An 18,800-nucleotide genomic window follows, 5' to 3' on the forward strand; every position below is an offset into this window, starting at 1 on the left:
TGTGCCAGAGGTAACGAGATGATGATTAGTATGGGAGGTGCCTCTGTTTTTCCTGATGTCTGTGCTGCCAATTTTCCCTCTGGACCATGGAGCTGAAATGAAGGTGTACTTTGTTTTGTGTTCACAGAAGCAAACTGAAGGTTGTGTTCCCAAAATCTTGTCTGCTTTTTTCCTAATTATACTAATGATTGGTCAAATTAAAGATTTTTCTTTAACAGAAAACTTCACATTGCTTACGTTCTCAGATCACACAACTTCAGCAATATCACCACCATTGCTGACAGAATATAAATAAAATAAATTCAGTTTTTTCCCTACCAGCTGTTAGGTAGATATAACAGAAAATATTGAAAAATATTGAACTAAATTGAATGAAGAAACTGGAAAATGTGTTTCTTTGACGTTTAAACAGAGAAAGCTTAGATGGAAATCCTGACTTAGCAGTGTTTGCATAAAATTCTGATTGCTTAGATGTGGCAGCTACTAATACTTATTAAACTATTGAAAAATGCAACAATACTGTGTGTGTTTTGTGTGTTTTGTGTGTGTTTTGTGTGAAAGTTTATTTGTATCTTTCCTATCTACACCAACACACTGAAACTGATACGACATACTGAAATTGCTGAAGTGTAGCAGAAAGATAACCTACATTTGTTTTCCATGTCAATCAGTGTGAATATCACAAATAGACTATGTGAACAAGAAAAGCCACTTTTTTTCTGGTCACTGGACAGTGATTTAGACCTTAATCTGGAAAATTATACATTATAACCACTAATTTTATTTATTTTTCTGACATCAATAACCACTTCTCACACACTTATTCAAATATTGTACTATAGAATAGTGACTAATCACTCAGGGAAATAGATGAAACAGGTTGATCATTTGTTGAAATATTGTTTGTTTTTCCTTGCAGATGGTTATTTAAAAAAGTAGTTCCATTATAGTCCTTAATGCAATTACACATGTGGATATGGTTTACATGAATAAAGACTACTTATGTGCCTACTTTGAAAGACTCGGTCACTATGGTATTTTGTATGGGACAGCTTTCTGATTATACCCAAGAGGACAAAAAGGACAGAGTTTGTATAATATTAGATATAATATGGCTTGCAACTTATGGCTAAGAGTAATTTCCATTCTCCTCCTTATTGCCGGTCTGTTGCTTCTTGTTTCAACTAAAAATTTGGTTTTGTGAAAAGCTTTAAAAATCACACAGACACAAGCAAACAAAGCTTTGCACACTTTTACATAGTCTCTCAGACCTCAGAGGAATTACCTGAAATGGTATAAAATAAGATACATTTATTTCATGTAAGAGTGCAGAGCTGCAGTGCTTGTAAACTGATATAGGAGCTGGTTTCTGCAGAAGGAGGTAATCATGTGTCTGGGACTGCCTGCTCCTGCTGCTTCCCTGTGGCTGAAACTGCTTCTCACTAGTCTCTGCGCCCAGTTGTATGAGCTAAACTGGTAGAGAACTAACCCTAAAAAAATTGGGATATTTTTCTGTCAGTCTAAATCCCTGGCTTACTGTCATCACCATCAAATGACAGTGTTCATGCAAGTAAGGGATGAAAGAGAGTGGGAAAGGAGACAAGGGATCTTCTTTTTCTTCCAGTAGCTGTCAGGCATTCAATGGGTGTAGCTGTATCACCAAGTTGTGCCAGTGCCTTTGCAGAGAACATACAATAGAGTGTTTTTAATGTGGTGGGGGTTTTTTTTTAACCATTTCTACATGGCTACTGCAATGAGAAGGAAGCTGAGGACAGAAACAGCCTATGACTTTTATTTCATCTAGTCCATAGCAACATGATTTCTTCCTTTTTGTTAATGGTCAGTGTGTGTATTAGTGTATGACCTGTGCAACTTTCAGAAAAGAAAAGATTCAAATGGCTGAGCAGATGGGTTTCAGAACTGAACATGAATATTTAAGTGGTGAGGCTAGGAAATGGTGATCATAATGAACAATAGAATTCAGAAGAATTTCCTTGATTTAATGCTATGTTTTGTGTATAACACTGCATAGATGCTAAATATCTTACATTCATATTTGTGAGCTGCAAAATAATAATCTTGAACAGTAACTTGACTTCTCGCCTGGCACAAACTCCCCACAGAAGTAGAGGAGTAAGGGCCATACCTTAGTGCCAGATGCGTGGTGCAAATATGACTGAAATGTCATTCATCTGAAGGAAATAAATTTAAAGTTGACATGAAGAAACAAGAACAGGTAGAATTTATGTATATTTAAAGGTTTTTGCTGAGTATGTTTAAACATACTCTTTAAGTACATTCAATTTTATGTAAAATGAGGAATAATAATTACCTATCTTTAGTTTTTCCAGGAGCATGATTACGAGCTCTTAAGTTTCTGATGTACCAATATCATACTGATTTATGAGATGATAGATATTGATGTTTTCACTACATGAAAAATGCTATAGAAGTGGCAGGTTAATTACAGGATATACCATTAATGGGTGAGATATGGTTATGTCTGTTCTCCAAGTTACGCTCTCATCATACGGTGTTACATCTTCTGGAACATAATATATACATATATTTTTCCTGATGAAAATATTGGTATGCATAATCATCAGGAAAACTTCACAGTCTGTACACATAGATAACAGTCTCTTTCTTCAGTCCCTCTTCACATTGATTTCAGGAAGGATTACTTGCATTAACAGAGAATTCAGGACTGAGTGTTTGCAGTGGTTTTGAATAATGGATTTCTGTAGGATTGCAGAAATGACATTCAGTTCCTCAAACATTTTCTGCAAAGCAAGCAGCATACTTTGTGGTCTGTGCTAGGTGAAAAAGAAACAAAACCAAAATGTGAATCTCCTAAAGTACTGTTTTCCTTTTGTGGAATGGTTCAGTGGCTTAATGAGGTTAATTTGTATTAGGTTGTGGGAAATTCTTTATCTACTGTACAGACGCTTTCATTTCACATGAATGTGACAGATACTGTACTTACTGCACTGGAACTTAATTATTTGATAGCATAAGGAGCTGAAATCCCTACATTTCCTCTTAAGCAATATTCATTGCATATTGTAGATGGTAAATAGAAACTAGAGGATGATTGGCCTAGATTTTCAATGTTTGAAATATCTTTGTATGCTTTTCTAGGTTGTTTTGGTTTTATACCTAGAAAATTTCAAAGCAGCTTTATTAAAGATTCCCCAAATACTTTCAATAGCATGTGATTATTTTTTGTTCTCTCCCATTTTTCACATATCTTTTCACCCTTTGAAATGCTTTTCTGAACTGTACCGTTTCATTTAATTACACTCTTTTTCCATAAAAGCCTTAAAATGCCTGATTTTCACTCCTTAATTACTACAGAACAAGTCTTTCAGAAGTTTTGTTTCGGTAGGAACATTTTGCTCATAGAATTTTACAACTGTTCTTTTAACTGGCTTCCATTCCAAATGGCTACTGGTGCACACAGTACTTTATCTGGCATATTATGGCATTTCTGTAGACATGGTAGAGCAGTGTAAAGCTATTTAATAAGAGTGAGAGGAGACAAAATTTCAGCGATAAACATCAGAATACAAATAAGAACTGAAAACTAATATAGTGAAAAATGAAGTGGGATGAAGTTCACATCCTACCACTAAATTTACTTTCTTTTGTAGATTCAGTGTCTGGGGTTTTTATGTACCATTCATAAAATACAAATTAGTGAATTTGTGTTAGCATGTGTGGATATAAGATGTGTAATTGCCTATCAAAGTAAAAATTAATGTGAACTCACAAAAGCCACAGTGTTTGTTCTACTATATATTACACATTCAAAATATATCCTAGAATAATTCTTTATCATATTTACAAATAAAAAACCCTATAACCATTTTATTGAGAAAAATTAATGTATTTATTTAAGTTGGTTTATTGGCACATATACCAATGAAATTGTTTAGAAAATAATTGAAAGTCATTTTTATAGCAGACTGTGCTAGTAGCTGTAAAAATATTTGCTTATCATCAAAGGTATGAAAATATCAGAGATTGCACAGTTCTGGCAGACAGTATGAATTGCTTTTCCCATTCCCTATTGAATTAAAAATGATAAATAGTTAAAAACCAAACCATTTTTATGCAAAACAAGATTTTTTTCTCCTACATTTCTGACTTATATGTAACATTTCAGCATATCACAATATGATGGATCATGTGTTAATTGTTGGCATTGTGTTATATCATTTCAGCTGTAGTACAGCATGATGTGGTGGAGTATGATCTCACCTGACATAGTACGAGGCAGTGAGAGACAACAAAGATCTCAGACTGTTCAGTGGACATTGTTCTACTGAAAAATGCATAATTGCCTGAATGAAAAGTTTTAGTAGTTTAAGTTTTGTTGGTGAAGACCTGAAGTCTAATTGCTGCCTGTGGCTTTTGCCACATTCTTGAGGTCCATAGACTACATCAAGATTTTTCTCCTTCTTCAGACCTTTTGGGAGCTGATACTGTGCAATAACAACTGAGTGGATTGGGAGATCAATGCTGGGCTTATGAAAGGCTGTTAGTAGGGACTCCTCCTGGAAGCTTTTGTTTATTGTTTGCCATTAGGAATATAAAAGGTAGCTGAAGCTGTCAGTACACAGGCTTTGCATAAAGCATACAAAAAGTTAAACAGCAGCAGAAATAGAGGACTTAGGGATGCTGTTAAAACACATATTGCTTTGCATAATTAATATTTCTCCCTATACAAGGTTGTAGATCAATACCAGCTAAAAGTTCAGATTTTTTTCTCTTGTCTTCTGATGGAAATGAACTATCCCCAGAAATATCTGCTTTTGTATCAGTAACTGCTGAAAGTGCAGTTAAAATTACTATTTCTGGACTCCAGATCCTTTGGTAACTGGCTGCTGAACCAGAAACAGTAGTTTGTTAGCTCCCGTCTTACCAAATTAGTCCTCTCATAGGATCCCAATAGCATGATTCTGATGATCAGTTAAAGCACCTTGGTTGGGGGTGATGGGTACTGGATATGGGATGAGGAAGCCTGTCCTGTTGCCTTCCATGTTTGAAAAATTTGGTTCCCCATGCTCCCAGACTTACTTTGCAGTGCCAGGCAGAAAGATTTAAAATGTGATTCCCTAGCAGATTTTATTTCATGTGTTGTTTGAGGACTGTCCCTGTAGCCTGTCAGTTCTTCTCTGTTCATCTGTAGGAAGGTTTTGGAATATCATATCAAACACTGCATCTGCCTTGGACATAAAGTCTGGAGACATGGATTCTGAAAACATACGCATGTATGGGTATTTTAACATCGATACACTTCCAATTCAAAGTTTCTCCCTTAGGGAAAAGAAAAAAAAATCGTGGGAGAGATACACAGCTGTTTATGTGAGTCCAGAAATTAATATAATTTCTAGGATAGTTTTATAATGTTTCTGTTTTGCGCTTCACTGGAACAGTCCCATATGCAACCTTCTCCAATTGTTCATCTTCAGGCAGTGTTTTCTGCCTGAGATAGTTATGCTACATTTGGAAATGAACTTTACATTCTCATGGTAGTACCATTGTAATTCTAGTTTCATGCATGACAGATTGACTTACAGAGCCAAGTTTAATGCATTTCTAATTAAAAAAAAACTCCAAAGAGTATGATGCTACCTCTCAATGTTATCAAATTGCTCATCTTATTTTCACAGCTCACCATGTTAAAACTGGGACCTGTGAAGTGGTGGCACTCCACAGATGTTGCAATAAGAACAAGATAGAAGAAAGATCACAGACGGTGAAGTGCTCCTGCTTCCCTGGGCAGGTAGCAGGTACCACCCGGGCAGCTCCTTCTTGTGTCGATGGTGCGACTACTTCCATTGCTTTCTTTCATTCAGTGTTCCTAGGGGTTTTTGCTGGCTTAATGTCATCAATGTGAACCACTCCTTTGCAGCTGCCTATTTAAAATAAAAGCAGGAAACCTGCATTTTGAAGTGCATGCCCAAGGTGAATAGGAGGAAGATGGGAAAAATTAATTATTTGCTATTAGTCTGCGGAAATGCTAAGCAAAATTACTATATGCCAGTGAAAGAGACATCTTGAGAAGCTAAATTTGATCTAACTAACACTGTGCCCTCAGAGTTGTATGAAATTTGCTTAATTAAAAGTGTTTATGCAAAATCTACATGACCATATAATTTTCATGTGCCTCAGTCTTACATTTTATTTATATTTTTATTTTTGTCATACAGGAACAAACAAGCAAATAAACAAAATACAGTTCTGGCTGGTTTTTATTCTTTTTATACCAACACTATTTTTCTTATTCACAGTCCAATATTAATGTTTTACTTAACAAATCTGGCATAGGCTCATATGGTTTTATTTGGGAAAATGCTAGCTGATTTTTCCCATCTCTTTCTCTAAAAGGGGAGCAGGATGGATTCACCCTTTACATGATCTCTTTACTGATGACATGCTGGCTGTCAGAGAAGCTGTAAATATGTCATCATTGGGGAATGAATTTAATCAGCCTATGCTAGACTATATAGTAGATCAGGCAAAATCATACTAACTCAAAAGAAGAGATTCGACTTAAAACTTTGAAATCTGGCTGAGCAAGAAAAAATGAGAGTTGGAAAGAAATGCTGTGAAATTAGTTCCTGAACTGCAGTAAATTAGAAAAACCCACCCCCACAGTAGAGATTGACTTTGAGGCACATAGCACCTTGTGCAAACTGAGACCTAATTTCTTATGAAGGTTCTGAGCTGGCTGAAAATCACTGACTAGCTCTCAGTCAGTATTCTGGAAAAGTAAAGAAATGCTGCAACTTAATGACATAATAAAGTGTCCATTTCAACAACGCGCAAATGGTTTTTTTTCTGTCTTGTAGCTTCAATAGTGGAGCAGAAATGGTGGTGCCACATGCAACCATGTCTTGAAGGGGAGGAATGTAAAGTTCTTCCAGATCGTAAGGGATGGAGCTGTTCCTCTGGGAATAAAGTGAAAACAACTAGGGTAGGTATGATACCAACCTGACATGTTACCGACAAGTAAAAATCCCAAAGTGCACAGGAAATTGAGTGCACATAGAAGACATGAGTTGAGAAGACTAAAGAAGTGGGGGAAGAGTCATTCCGGGGTTGGACTTCCTGGTCCTGCACACATTTCTCAGCATACTTTGCAATTGCTTGAACATGGTAAGCAGTATGCCAGACCTCCTCAGGTAAGCAGTGAAAAAGAGTTAACCCCTTCTTCGACTACTGGTAATGAACAAACATAATCTAATATATATTTTTCTTTGAAACCTGTTGCACAAAGTCTATACACCTTGCTAAGCTTTTTATTTACAGGATAGCAAACAAGTGCATTTTTACCAATAGCATGGAATTACCATGTTTTTACACAGAAAATGCTGAATATGGTAAGCATTTGATGTGTCATTACAGTGTGATCTTTCTGTATTGTATGATGGGGATTTACTAAAAAAATGTTGACAGTTTCAGGGAGTTCCGTTTCTCCATTTGACACTTCTTATATTGGTGCAAAATTACATCAACAGAAATACATCTAACATTCGTCATGTACAATGCCTGAAAATGAATTAAACATGATGTCATCTCTGCATTTTAGTGGTTAGGAGAAACAGAAGAATAAAAAATTCTTTAGATAATCATTAAGCACTCAAACTCCCTAAAACGACAGTGTTATATCTCTATAGGTTCAACACAGTTCTTCATCAACATAAAATAGACTAAAATGCACCCTGAAGACACACACGTGTGTGTGTGTATGCATAAACACCTTCATCCCTACACCCCATCACACATACTGATGAATGGTTTTGCTTGTAAGTATTTAGTAATTGTTTTCAGTGTCAGGCCGTAATTTGCTAGTGTGGTGTTTACTCTATGCAGGTGTTTTAGTGTCCATGTCATTTGATTGAAAACTTCCTTGCATGGGCACTAAATTTCTGGTACACCTTGGTTGTAGTGAAATGTAGTGTGCACTGACTGAATTACATTCCTTCTGTTCCACAGAGAGCTCTATATGTCTCAGTTTCTGTATGTATAAGTCTTTAAAAATTTTTGACATTCTTTGAAGGAAGGCTACTTCCTAAATGTTTGAAACACAATTCCACTCCTGAATCCTCTTTCAAATGTGTTTCTTCTGAAGCTAACCTTGCTTGAATGCTGCCCATGCTTAACTTTGTACATGCCAGTGCAAATCTGATTATACGCTTGTAAAATGTGTGTGCATGTATAATATAACCAAAAGGAACTGAATAGAATTAATAATAGTAATACAAAAAGAGTTACATGTGTGTGTTTTGAAATTTGTCCTGGCTGCTACTACATGGTACCATTAGTGTTAAAGAATGCATGCCATTTTATATTTCTTGTGCTTAACAAACACTAAGTAAAAATCTGAGTCTGGATTATATTTCTGTAGGAAAAAAGAAGTCACAAAAGGGAGAGATAGGAATTAGAATCACCTTGAGGAGATTTCTTTCTAACATGTTGTCAGAAGATAGGTTTTTCTCCATTGGTCAAGGTTATGATGTTCTGTCCACTGTTAGGAATATACAGAAGCCCAAGGCTCTTGTCCTCAAGAGCTTGTGCCTCTGTTGCAGACTCATAGGTCTGGCTCTTTGCAGGAGATGAGCTTGTCCTCCATGGATGATGGCAATCCTTAGGACTCATTTCATACCTCTTCAGAAGTGATGCTATGAAAAAGCCAGTCCTTTTCTCTATCTGCCATCATATGCATGGATTCAGTACAATGGCTACCACAACTTGGTTGCAGACCTGCCACCACTAAAAAGAAAATATAATCCCCTTAAATCTCCCAATTTTTTCTGCCTTCTAGTTTGTCCAGATACTGTATGTGGCTCTCTTCTTCCTTCATTTCCCATGCAGCTGCAAAGCTGTTTTGAGACAATAGCAAAATTGAATTCAAATTTCTGACTGAAAGTTGGTCTAAGTCATTAAAACCAGGTGGCAGGTGAATGAAGGTCTGTGTCTTTCCAGATGCAGAAGGCTGAAATTTTAACAGATGTCATTCTGATGCCTGGAAAAATATACATTGCTATTGGAAATGTGAGTGATTCTTTGTGTTAAGAGCGTAGCTTATTATCAAAAAGCAAGTACTTTTCCCTAATATGTAATGAATACAATATTTTTGTAGCTCTTCTTTCTGCTTCCCAAAGTGTCTATAAACAAAAGGAAAAATTTTAAAGTGCTCTGTGATTTCAAAACCCCTTTTTTGAGTAGAACAAAAAGAGCTGTACAGAGAGTCAGTATTAAGAAGTCATGGATAATAAGTTTCTGATTGTAAAATGAAATAACCCATATGCTATTATCATGTATAATGTAAAAGCATAAAGAAACAAAGGGAACTGAATAGCTTGGGTGATTTAAGTGTATTGCAGAAAAGCCTTATGAAGGCTTTCCTGAAAGGCCTCAGAAAGTCTATATTCACCTCCAAACTTTTTCTGTGTTTGCCTTCTTCATGTGTAGAACAAGTAACCTAATTAACCGCTGAAGTACTATCTTCTCTTCTACAGAATACCACGTTCAAAAGCAGCACCCATGATGCCACATCTTGAGCTGTTAATAGTTAAGCATTATGTTAGAGATAAAACCAGTGGAGGAAGGAGGTATTTTGCTTGTCTACCTCTGTTAGCATATTTAGTCTCACTATTGTAAAAAATAATGATACCAACTTCCTAATGCTTATGGTATCAGCCACTAAGCGAAAAAGCCAAGTGAATAATGGGAGAAAATGAATTGGTGTTTAAAAATGTGGTCTACTTGAGGTTTTTGCATTTTGTTCAGGTATGGGTATCTAATAGGGTAATGAATGAATAATGGATAAGAAATAGCATGAATGTTATGGTACTCGAATTTAAATTTTAAGAAAAGTCAGGTAGAAGTTATTTACCTTCAGAATGCAAAAGCAGGTGTTACGGAAAGATTAAACTTTTTCCTAATTTGTGTGCATATTAGTGGGAGAGGACTGACATTAGGAGTTAACTGTGGAAAAGGAATGAATACGGGGGAGAAAGTGTGTATCAATGAGTACTGCGTTAACTTGTGCTGGCTTAGAGTTGTCTATTTTGGGTCTGTGTAGCCTGCAGGAGAGGAAGGGGAGAAAAGGTAATGACGATTTAGCTAAAACAGTTTGTGTTTTTTTTTTTTCTTCATATAAAGAAAGCATTCCTGAGCATTATACCACAACAAAAGAGGATGTTTAGGAACACAGTAGGAGAATTATGAAGGGATTATGTGCATAGCTGAGATTTACCAGGCACATTGTGTCATTCTCTAGACTGAGAAACTGTTGTGAGAGGAAGCAATTGAATTTTTTTCTATACATCTAGCCTTAATGTTTGGATAAATAAAAACAAAAATGTTGTCACATTGCCCCGTTAATGTTTAAAAAAGGGAAAAATCCAAAGAATTTTTTTAACCTTGGAAATATTTTTTGTTCTTACCACCTTTTTTCTATTCTAATTATTTTCATTCAAAAAGCTCTCTTGGTTGTGTTTCCTTTCCTTTTTGCAAGATAATGTCTGTTTAAAACAGAGGAATTCTCCTATCAGTTGAAAACTACAAAATATAGCAGTATTATGTATAAAATTGACAATGACATTAAAAAGATGCTATGAGTTTGTATTAAAAGAGCCTTTTACAAAGACTAGAAAACATTTTGAAGTCAGATAAGAGCTGAGGAGAAAGAGTTTCATATTTCTCTCAGTTATGGGGTGTATTCCACACCAGAAGTCTCTGGATAGGGGTTTTTCAAGGGCAGATCCAGATGCCAAGTTCTGCTTATATTTTTAAGAACAGGACATTGCATTATCTTTATAATAGAGACTGAATTTAAATAAGAGCACCAGAAGCTGCATGTAACCTGTATGAAAGTGCATGCCGCAATGTCTCCTGGGGTCCCTGTTCCCCAGATAATCCACACATCTGCTCTGGGACCAGCTTTGGCTCCTGGCTGTTTTCTTTTATGCAGAAACACAGGTAAAGTAGTGCATCCAGGATCTCATCTTGAGATCCTGGAGCTGCGACATGACTGTAGAAGTGTGCACTTGTGTCTGGGAGTGGGGAAGTGTCCCTGGGCTGATATTTTATGAAGAAATAGAGAAATGTGTGTTGATTTTTTCATGTGAAACAGAATAGAATAGACTATTTCAGTTGGAAGGGACCTACAGTGGTCATCTAAGTCCAACTGCCTGACCAGTTCAGGGCTGACCAAGTTAAAGCATGTTGATAAGGGCATTGTACAAATGGCTCTTAAACACTGACAGGCTTGGGGCATCGATCATCTCCCTCGGAAGTCTGTTCCAGTAAAAGAATGTCTTGGTAAAGAAATACTTCAGTCTAAACCTCCCCTGGTGCATCTTTGAACCATTGCGCAGTAATGAAATAGTACTTTGTCCTTCAGCTTTTAGTTTGATTTGGTACAACTGCTTGTGGAACAAGGCATAGTTTAACACTAAGTTCTGTTTAAAATATGTGGAATGGAATTTACTGGGCTTTGCTTGTGTTAGGACTCTCCAGAGTGAGATGACTAGCCTAAGTTCTAGGCTGTCTTTTTAGTATTGGAGAGAATTGTTCCATTCCAGAGGACAACTCATTTTGTCCTAAAATAAGTCAGATGATTTCTCTTCTGGAGGTGCTTATGTCTCCCTAATAACTCTAAAGGAAAGCTGTGATGACTAGGTTAGCACCTACCATTTAGATACTTAATGTTGAATAAGAAGATGCTGGCTTGGAGATTTTATTCTCTTTGATGTGATCTTCAGGAAGATGATCATAAAAGCCCCTTCATTCTTAGTCAGTTTGGGAAGCCTTGGACTTTAAGCATGTCAAATGCAATATAATGCAAGTTTCAAAAGTGTTCATGTTCTGAAAATACACAGCTGTCGAGCTAAAATGGTGAATCATACAATGATGAACAACATGTCCGTTATCTATTATTCAGCAAAAACTGGCAACCAGTACATGTCCTTTTAGAACTGACTTGGTATAATACTACTAATAATACTAATACTATAAATTAATCAAATAGATCAAATGTAATACATAGCAGGTATTGATTATTAGCCTCTGAAAATCTCTAGAAGGTGAAAGTGAACAATGTTTTCCTATAAACAAGTGAAAGTAGTTATTTTCAGACAGGTCATAAGGGGCCATCTTTTGGAAATGAGTATCCAACTTATGGAATAGTTGAGCATCCACACTTTTATGAGGAGCTGAAGGAATTGCAATTGTCACTCTGAAAACTGGCTATTATTTTTAATATGCGGGGAAAAGCACACTGCAGAAGAGAAAGAAATCAATATCTAATATATTACTATGTAACTATATGCCAAACCAATATTAGAAATAAAGTACCACAAAAAATAAAATAAATATTACAAGGACAGAAAGAAATAAAAAAGAAATGTTACAGGGCCAAAAAGAAATCCATATTGAGTATATTTATCTACATTCCAAATCCAAATCTGCTTTACAAATCAATACCAGAGATAGACGACTAGTGTGAAAAGAAGAAAAATATTGCCAGGATGGAGAGAAATCTATACTGAGAGTGTTTATCTACATTCCAAAACAATATTGGAGAGAGCCTGAAGTCAGATATTTGTAATATTCCATTTAATCTGATTTTACATTATGGCATCCAGAGTTTAAAAGAAACTAAAAATTGAATAACATTCTTGGAAGAGGCAAATGTGTACCATCCAAACACACCTACTGGCTGCGCATGAAGCCAAATGGTGTTCAGTATGTGCATTCCACTACTCTGAATCAATGCAGTCCTGTTGCTATCTATAAATACTGCTTACATTTTTACCCTGTCTTCTCTTTCTCACTTGCAGATACTGGATTGTATCTAAATTAATTACAGCTGCTGAAAGGAGAGGCAGTAATTTTATTTATGTTTGAATTTATAAAATATGCTGTTCATAACCCTTTCAGCGCAAGGAATAAAAGGACCTCTGTTAGGTACCTTTACAAAGTCATGCTTTGCAGTGGGTTATTGAGATTCCCCATATCAGGAGGCAGCATTAGTGGTGACTCTACTACTACCAGTGCTGTCATAACCACTGCTTGGGTAAGACAACATAATACAAGAGAGCTAAAATATGACCCTGGATATGAGAAGAAAATGGCATTTTTCTTGTAACTGAGCCTGATGTCAGTGTTAGCAATGCAGCTGTGTCAGTTGGTCTGTGCTTCTCTGCACGATGCATAGGCTCTTTAAAAGCAGCAGCCCAGGGGAAAAAAAATGGAACAAGTGTTACTGTTTTTTTTGTTGAAGTTGAAAAGAAATATTACCATTGTGGTAACCTTTTCCCTCAGGTCTTTATTCCTCTTCCTCCTCCAGTCTTTTCAAAAACAGCAGTAGTAATGACATGTAATTAGAAAAAGCAGAAATTCATTATATAAATATTGTGTATGGGTTATTCTAGGATGTTTCCAGTAGGCCAGATGTATGGTAGTTGTGGTCAGTCAGTGCTAATAAGGCAACGTGTTTTTTTCACAGGACATTTTTTCAGTGTAAAACCGCTACTGACTTCCATTGCATGAAACTATTTGTCTTTTGCTTTGACCGCTGTGAAACATGAAATACAGGATAGATCAATGATCTGCCATGTGTCAGTAGTAAATAATGACAGGAAGTGCTTTTTCTAATATTATTTAAGGGGCTGTATGAATAAATTAAGAAACACCCTCCCTGTAAAACTGCTCTATTCACCTGCCTCACTTCAACTGTCTATTGACTCCTTGCCTTCTACCTTAATTTCAGATGAAGATTTATAGGAATAATACACATATATACAGTGACTAGTAATACCTTGTGTTTCATAAAAAGGATGTGATTACAATATAAGTAAGTGCACAGACTGTAAGAAAATATTACCCATGGAAAAGAGTGATTGCACTCCTGACAGCCTCTTTGTTGCTATGGCATCTCGTTCCATGCCTTTGGCTAATCTGTCACCAGGAGAAATTTGCAGCTGTCTCAGCATGTTTCTCATTGCTAACTCAGAGATCTGCTGTATCTTAGCAGTAAGTGGTACACATTTTCCTATAAGTACATAGAAGTTTCAGGGGGAAATGAGTTGGTAATGGAAATAGGAGGACATTTTATGGGGTCAAACTAGCTTTTTGTATTAGTAATTATTGTTTTTATCTAGCATCACAATTCTTTCATATTGAAGCTCTGTATTTTTTGTAGGGCACCTAAACACTAATCTTTTGGGACACTTGGACATTTTGATGAAAATAGTTAGCATTCCAGCCAATATATTACAAGGAATCGTCAGTATTCAGGGATATGCAATTCACTGATTTTCTTAAAAATAACTGCTATATACCATATTTACTTCTTTAATGTGAAGTTGGCATGCCTAGTTCTACCCTATGAAAAGGCTCCTGTTGCAAGTCTACATTTGACATAAGTTTAAGGCCTGCAGCTTGATGTTGTTCAAGGTCACAGGAATCTAGACAAGTCACAGTCCTTTCCCCAAAGGCAAATCTACTTATTAAAAATACCCACAAAACAAGTTGTCGTGAAAAGAATTAAAGGAAGAAGTGTTGTGGTATGAAATGTTATAAGCGAAGTGATAGACTGAAAGATCAGTAAAACTTGTTGGGCAGGTGAAGTTAATCCAAACATTCAGCTCCCAAGACTTTTTCAGTCTCAAGTGTCGTTTAGTTCTGCTCTGACTTTGAGTCCTATGAATATTGATATTAAGAACTGAAAGTGAGGAAGATCAAAAGAGAGAATGGGTCAAAGGCAATATACATAGGTACAGCTCTTTTGGAAAGAGCGAGCCTGTTAAAGGATTACTTGAAAGAAAATTTCTAAAACCAGAATAGTATTTTTATTTTTTTTTCTTAGTAGCTTGTGCCTGAAGGTTTGCTATTTTTCCTTACTTTTTTTCAATCCCTTGCTGCATCTCCTTGTCAATACACTGGTCTTGTCTCTAGCTATTCAGAAGGGTTACTCTAATTTTTTTGTGAGTAAAATGTACAAATAATGTACAGTAAACTGTACAAATAATGAGAAATGACATCTTTTGCAATCTCTTCATCACTTGCAGAGTGTTAATAATATGTGTTGTGGTTTATACCTTTTTATGAGGAGTTTTTCCTAAGGTAAGACTGCAGCGAGCATCCATTGTAAAGCATTGTTTTAGCTTCTACAGAACCTGGAAACTGACAGAATTACTCTGAAATCAAGGGAAAATATTTCTGGAATATTTAAAGAAAAATGCAAATGGATTTCAGTTGCATGTCGTTAATTAACTAATCAGTGATTTTTGCAAGAATTATTTTCTTCCTCATGGGAATCCTCTACTCCATCGGTCCAGCCAAGAGGTTTTCTGCCTTTGTCCCAAAAGATTCAACTGGTGCTTTATTTTCCTTTATTTTCTTTTTTCCCCCAACACTTCCTTTGCTGGCATGTTTGAGATATTGACCTCATGTCTGAAGAATAATTTTCTGCCTCTGTGATGGAAAATAAGAATGAGTTCTGAAGACTGTATGTAAATTACTGTTTTTCTCCACTTCACAAAGTAGAAAAGTCCTGACACCAAAATCAAAGATGTTTAAACTCTCATTTGCACCTCCATTCTGGCAGTCTTTTTTACCTTTTTTACCTTGCACTTACCCGTGCAAGGACGCTCTTTGAATATCTAGCAGTCCTTTTACATTTTCCTAGAAAATCTTTGTCAGCTTCTACCACCTCACAAGTTACCATGTGGGAAGATGATATTCAAATGCCAGTATCCTGTGAGTCACGCTGGCATGCTCTAAAACTAGTGCTTCTTCCTCATCTCACCCTTCTTTGCAGTCTGTAAAGGCTTCTTTGGATCATTTCTGCAAGTCAGAAATGATACATTTCAGCTCAGAGGGACTGGAGTGTTCTGAAACCTCACATTAGCTACTACCTAAATAGCTGCAGGCAGAACTCTTTTCTCTTTCCATGGGTATTTGGCACAGGCTTCACAAACTGTGCGTCACTGCTTAGTTGCAGAACTGATACAAAGAAGTGGAAAAGTGGCCCCCAACTGTCTAAAAGGTATTACTTTCAATTCGTCAAAATCCCATAGTTTTCTTGAGGTATTTCCTTACTCATTAGGGCTGTTTATAGAAAACCTCAGAAGTACTGCCCTGTCACGTCTCTGCTTTTCTACCTCCGAATAAGGAAGGAAGGAAATGGATACTAATCAATATCAAGCGAAGAAAGTCAGTCATACAGAGCATTATGCAGTCACTATTGGAGGAATGAACAACTCTCAAACCATTTGAAATTGGATTACTCAGGTGTTATTCCCTTGAAGAGCAAAGCATGTTTGTAAATCTTATTTCTCCACAAGAATAATGAAAATAGTCGTGCCCTATCTGAGAACCATTCAAAATGAAGAAAAAAACGTTTTTTGGACAAGAATAAATGGAAGATTGATGTCTAGGACTGAAGTAAAATTAATAGGACCAACATAAAATTAATTTCCATAAGAATTTCAAAATTGTTTAGTTTTTCATAGCTTGTCTTCCACCTTGATGAACACTAGGTTTGTCTTAGGAAAGACACTACTCCTGTGTATTGAGAAAAGACTCCAAAGGACTTAATATGTTATATAAAATGGACTTTGAGCTTTCTTCTACTGCATTATTAGCATACACAGATGATTCCTTCTCAGATTTTACAGTCCTGATTATCATTTATCCCTTTCCATATCTGCAGTGAGAAATGTCATAGAGCTCTGAACTGGAGATTCTGGGTGAAGCCACAAGATATCCGTATCACTGTGACTTCTTTGTATGATGTGACCTTTAGAATTATATTGGTGAGACCTCTAAAACCAGAAGTGAACACAAGTGTGTCTCCAGTTTATGAAGATAGATAATGATCTCAAGGAAACAATGGATTGTGTCTAACCAGCACATATCTACAAACTCAGTAGTAATGAAAGATTTGAGAATTTTAATGGGGCTGCATATTTTAAGAGGTCCAAACCAGCTTTGCCTCTTCAGGTTCAAGAATGCCAGAAAATATTTTAGTGATGCCAGCCAGGAGAACAACAGCTTGTTTCTTCATATTGAATTCAAACTTTGTGGCTCAGTAACATGTCCCTGCCAAAAGAAGACCAAATGATTTTACCTCTTCTTGTGCTATTACCAATTCAGGCAAATGCACTTGTTCTTCTAGAATTCTGAGATTCCTCTGTCCTCCTTGTCATCTTTTCAGAGTGACCCTGGAAAACAAGAGCATAGCAAATTTATCATCTTCAAAGCATCGTTCTAATTCCAATTGTTAATAATTATTGTTCATAACTTCAAAGTACAAAAAAGAAACAGGATACTTTCTCTTAGAATGCAACTTGGCAGATTTGAAGCTGATTACTTGCAAAGCCATTTTCTTTTTGGAGGGTCATTCAAGAAATTACCAGAATTCTTTTTCTCTCTCTTGGCCTGAAAGCACATCACTGGTACTTACATTCCTGAAATTTGAAGGCAACAACCTCTTCAGAGCCTTTTGGTCTTTCCTTCATTACTTGAGATTTTAGAATACCAGTGTCTAATTGTGATTACCTACTTCGATTCCTTCATAATTACCTTGTCTTGGGTCACATACTAGTCAGGAGATAATGAGAAGATGCAGGTATGAAGACAACTGGCCGGGTTCTTTAAAAAGGACAAATTAAACTGAATGCCAAAAAAAGGTTCTTAGTTAAAGTACTAAAGTTCATTTTTTCCTTTGACAGGATACATCTTTTCCATGTACCATGAAGTTCAAAACCAGTATCAAGATGATCACCAGTATAGTTATAGGAAGTTGTAACTTTTACCTGGAAATCTTCATAATGCTCAAGCAAGAAGACATTTCTAAGCAGTTCAGGAATGATGCTAGTAACATGCATCAGTTTATCATGAATTCAGGGCAAACCCCAGGGAAAAGCATCAAAGACATAATTTTCTGGAATTAATACCAGTGTGATATCTTCTTTCAAGAATGCCACAGAAACTTGTGACCATTACATGTAAAAACTGCAAGAGTGACAATGAAATGTTGTCATCTATACACAACTTCAAGCATGGATGGTGGATATGCTCTCTGTTTTGTGTTTAATTTATTTACTTTTTAAATTCACAGTACTAGTTGCTCTTTTCCCTTCTTCTTCTTCTGTGATTACCAAGATGACTACAACGATTAGTTGGGAATCAGCAACAATAATCTTGACTACTTCTTAAATGAACCAGACTTTTTGTATTTTTTTTTTCCTGGGCAATGAGAGAGTTTTCTAATTGTTCATCTATGGCAGCTTTTAGGTCAAAAGGCCTTGAGTCTTCCTTTTCCCTGGTTCTATTATGACTTCAGACAGGGTGACAGGGACTTTTCCGAAATCCTCCAAATATGCCATCTTTATTCTGTTTCTTATCTGTATTAGAGTGATGGCGTGATGGGTACTTATACCGGAGAAAGTTAAAATTAGATTGCCTTAAAATAATTTTATATTCTCTGAATGGGTACCCACTACTCTGTCAACACCCACTACTTTGGCTAAAATTTCTCCAAGCGTGGGAAAATCTTTTCTTCATGTGGAGATTCTAAATGGATGGAAAGAGAGAGGAAAATGATCGAAGGGTTTCAAGTTGATGACTGATTCATGTTTTTAAACTTTCTTTTTTTTCCTTCCTGGATATTGCTCTGCTGTTTTCTAACTTGTTTTTCAGTTCTCTTATATTCCCTCAGCTGTGGCAGTATTCCTGGAGCCAAATGTGATTGCACTCAAAATGCCAGCAGT

At 36.2% G+C, this 18,800-nt stretch overlaps 1 protein-coding gene across 2 annotated transcripts in view; it reads left to right on the plus strand.

Moving 5' to 3' along the window:
- Nucleotides 1-18,800, plus strand: part of TAFA2 (TAFA chemokine like family member 2) — a 207,903-nt gene that overhangs the window by 177,568 nt on the left and 11,535 nt on the right. For both annotated transcript variants that reach the window (XR_012633418.1, XM_074902979.1), the window contains exons 4-5: nucleotides 5,679-5,831; nucleotides 6,861-6,985. Coding sequence is in view for 1 of the 2 variants with exons in the window: in XM_074902979.1 (XP_074759080.1) it covers nucleotides 5,679-5,831; nucleotides 6,861-6,985 (278 nt within the window). In the remaining variant the exon portion in view is untranslated. The remainder of the gene's footprint in view (nucleotides 1-5,678; nucleotides 5,832-6,860; nucleotides 6,986-18,800) is intronic.

The sequence above is a fragment of the Athene noctua genome, chromosome 3 (assembly GCF_965140245.1).
Source record: "Athene noctua chromosome 3, bAthNoc1.hap1.1, whole genome shotgun sequence".
NCBI classification, from domain to species: domain Eukaryota; kingdom Metazoa; phylum Chordata; class Aves; order Strigiformes; family Strigidae; genus Athene; species Athene noctua.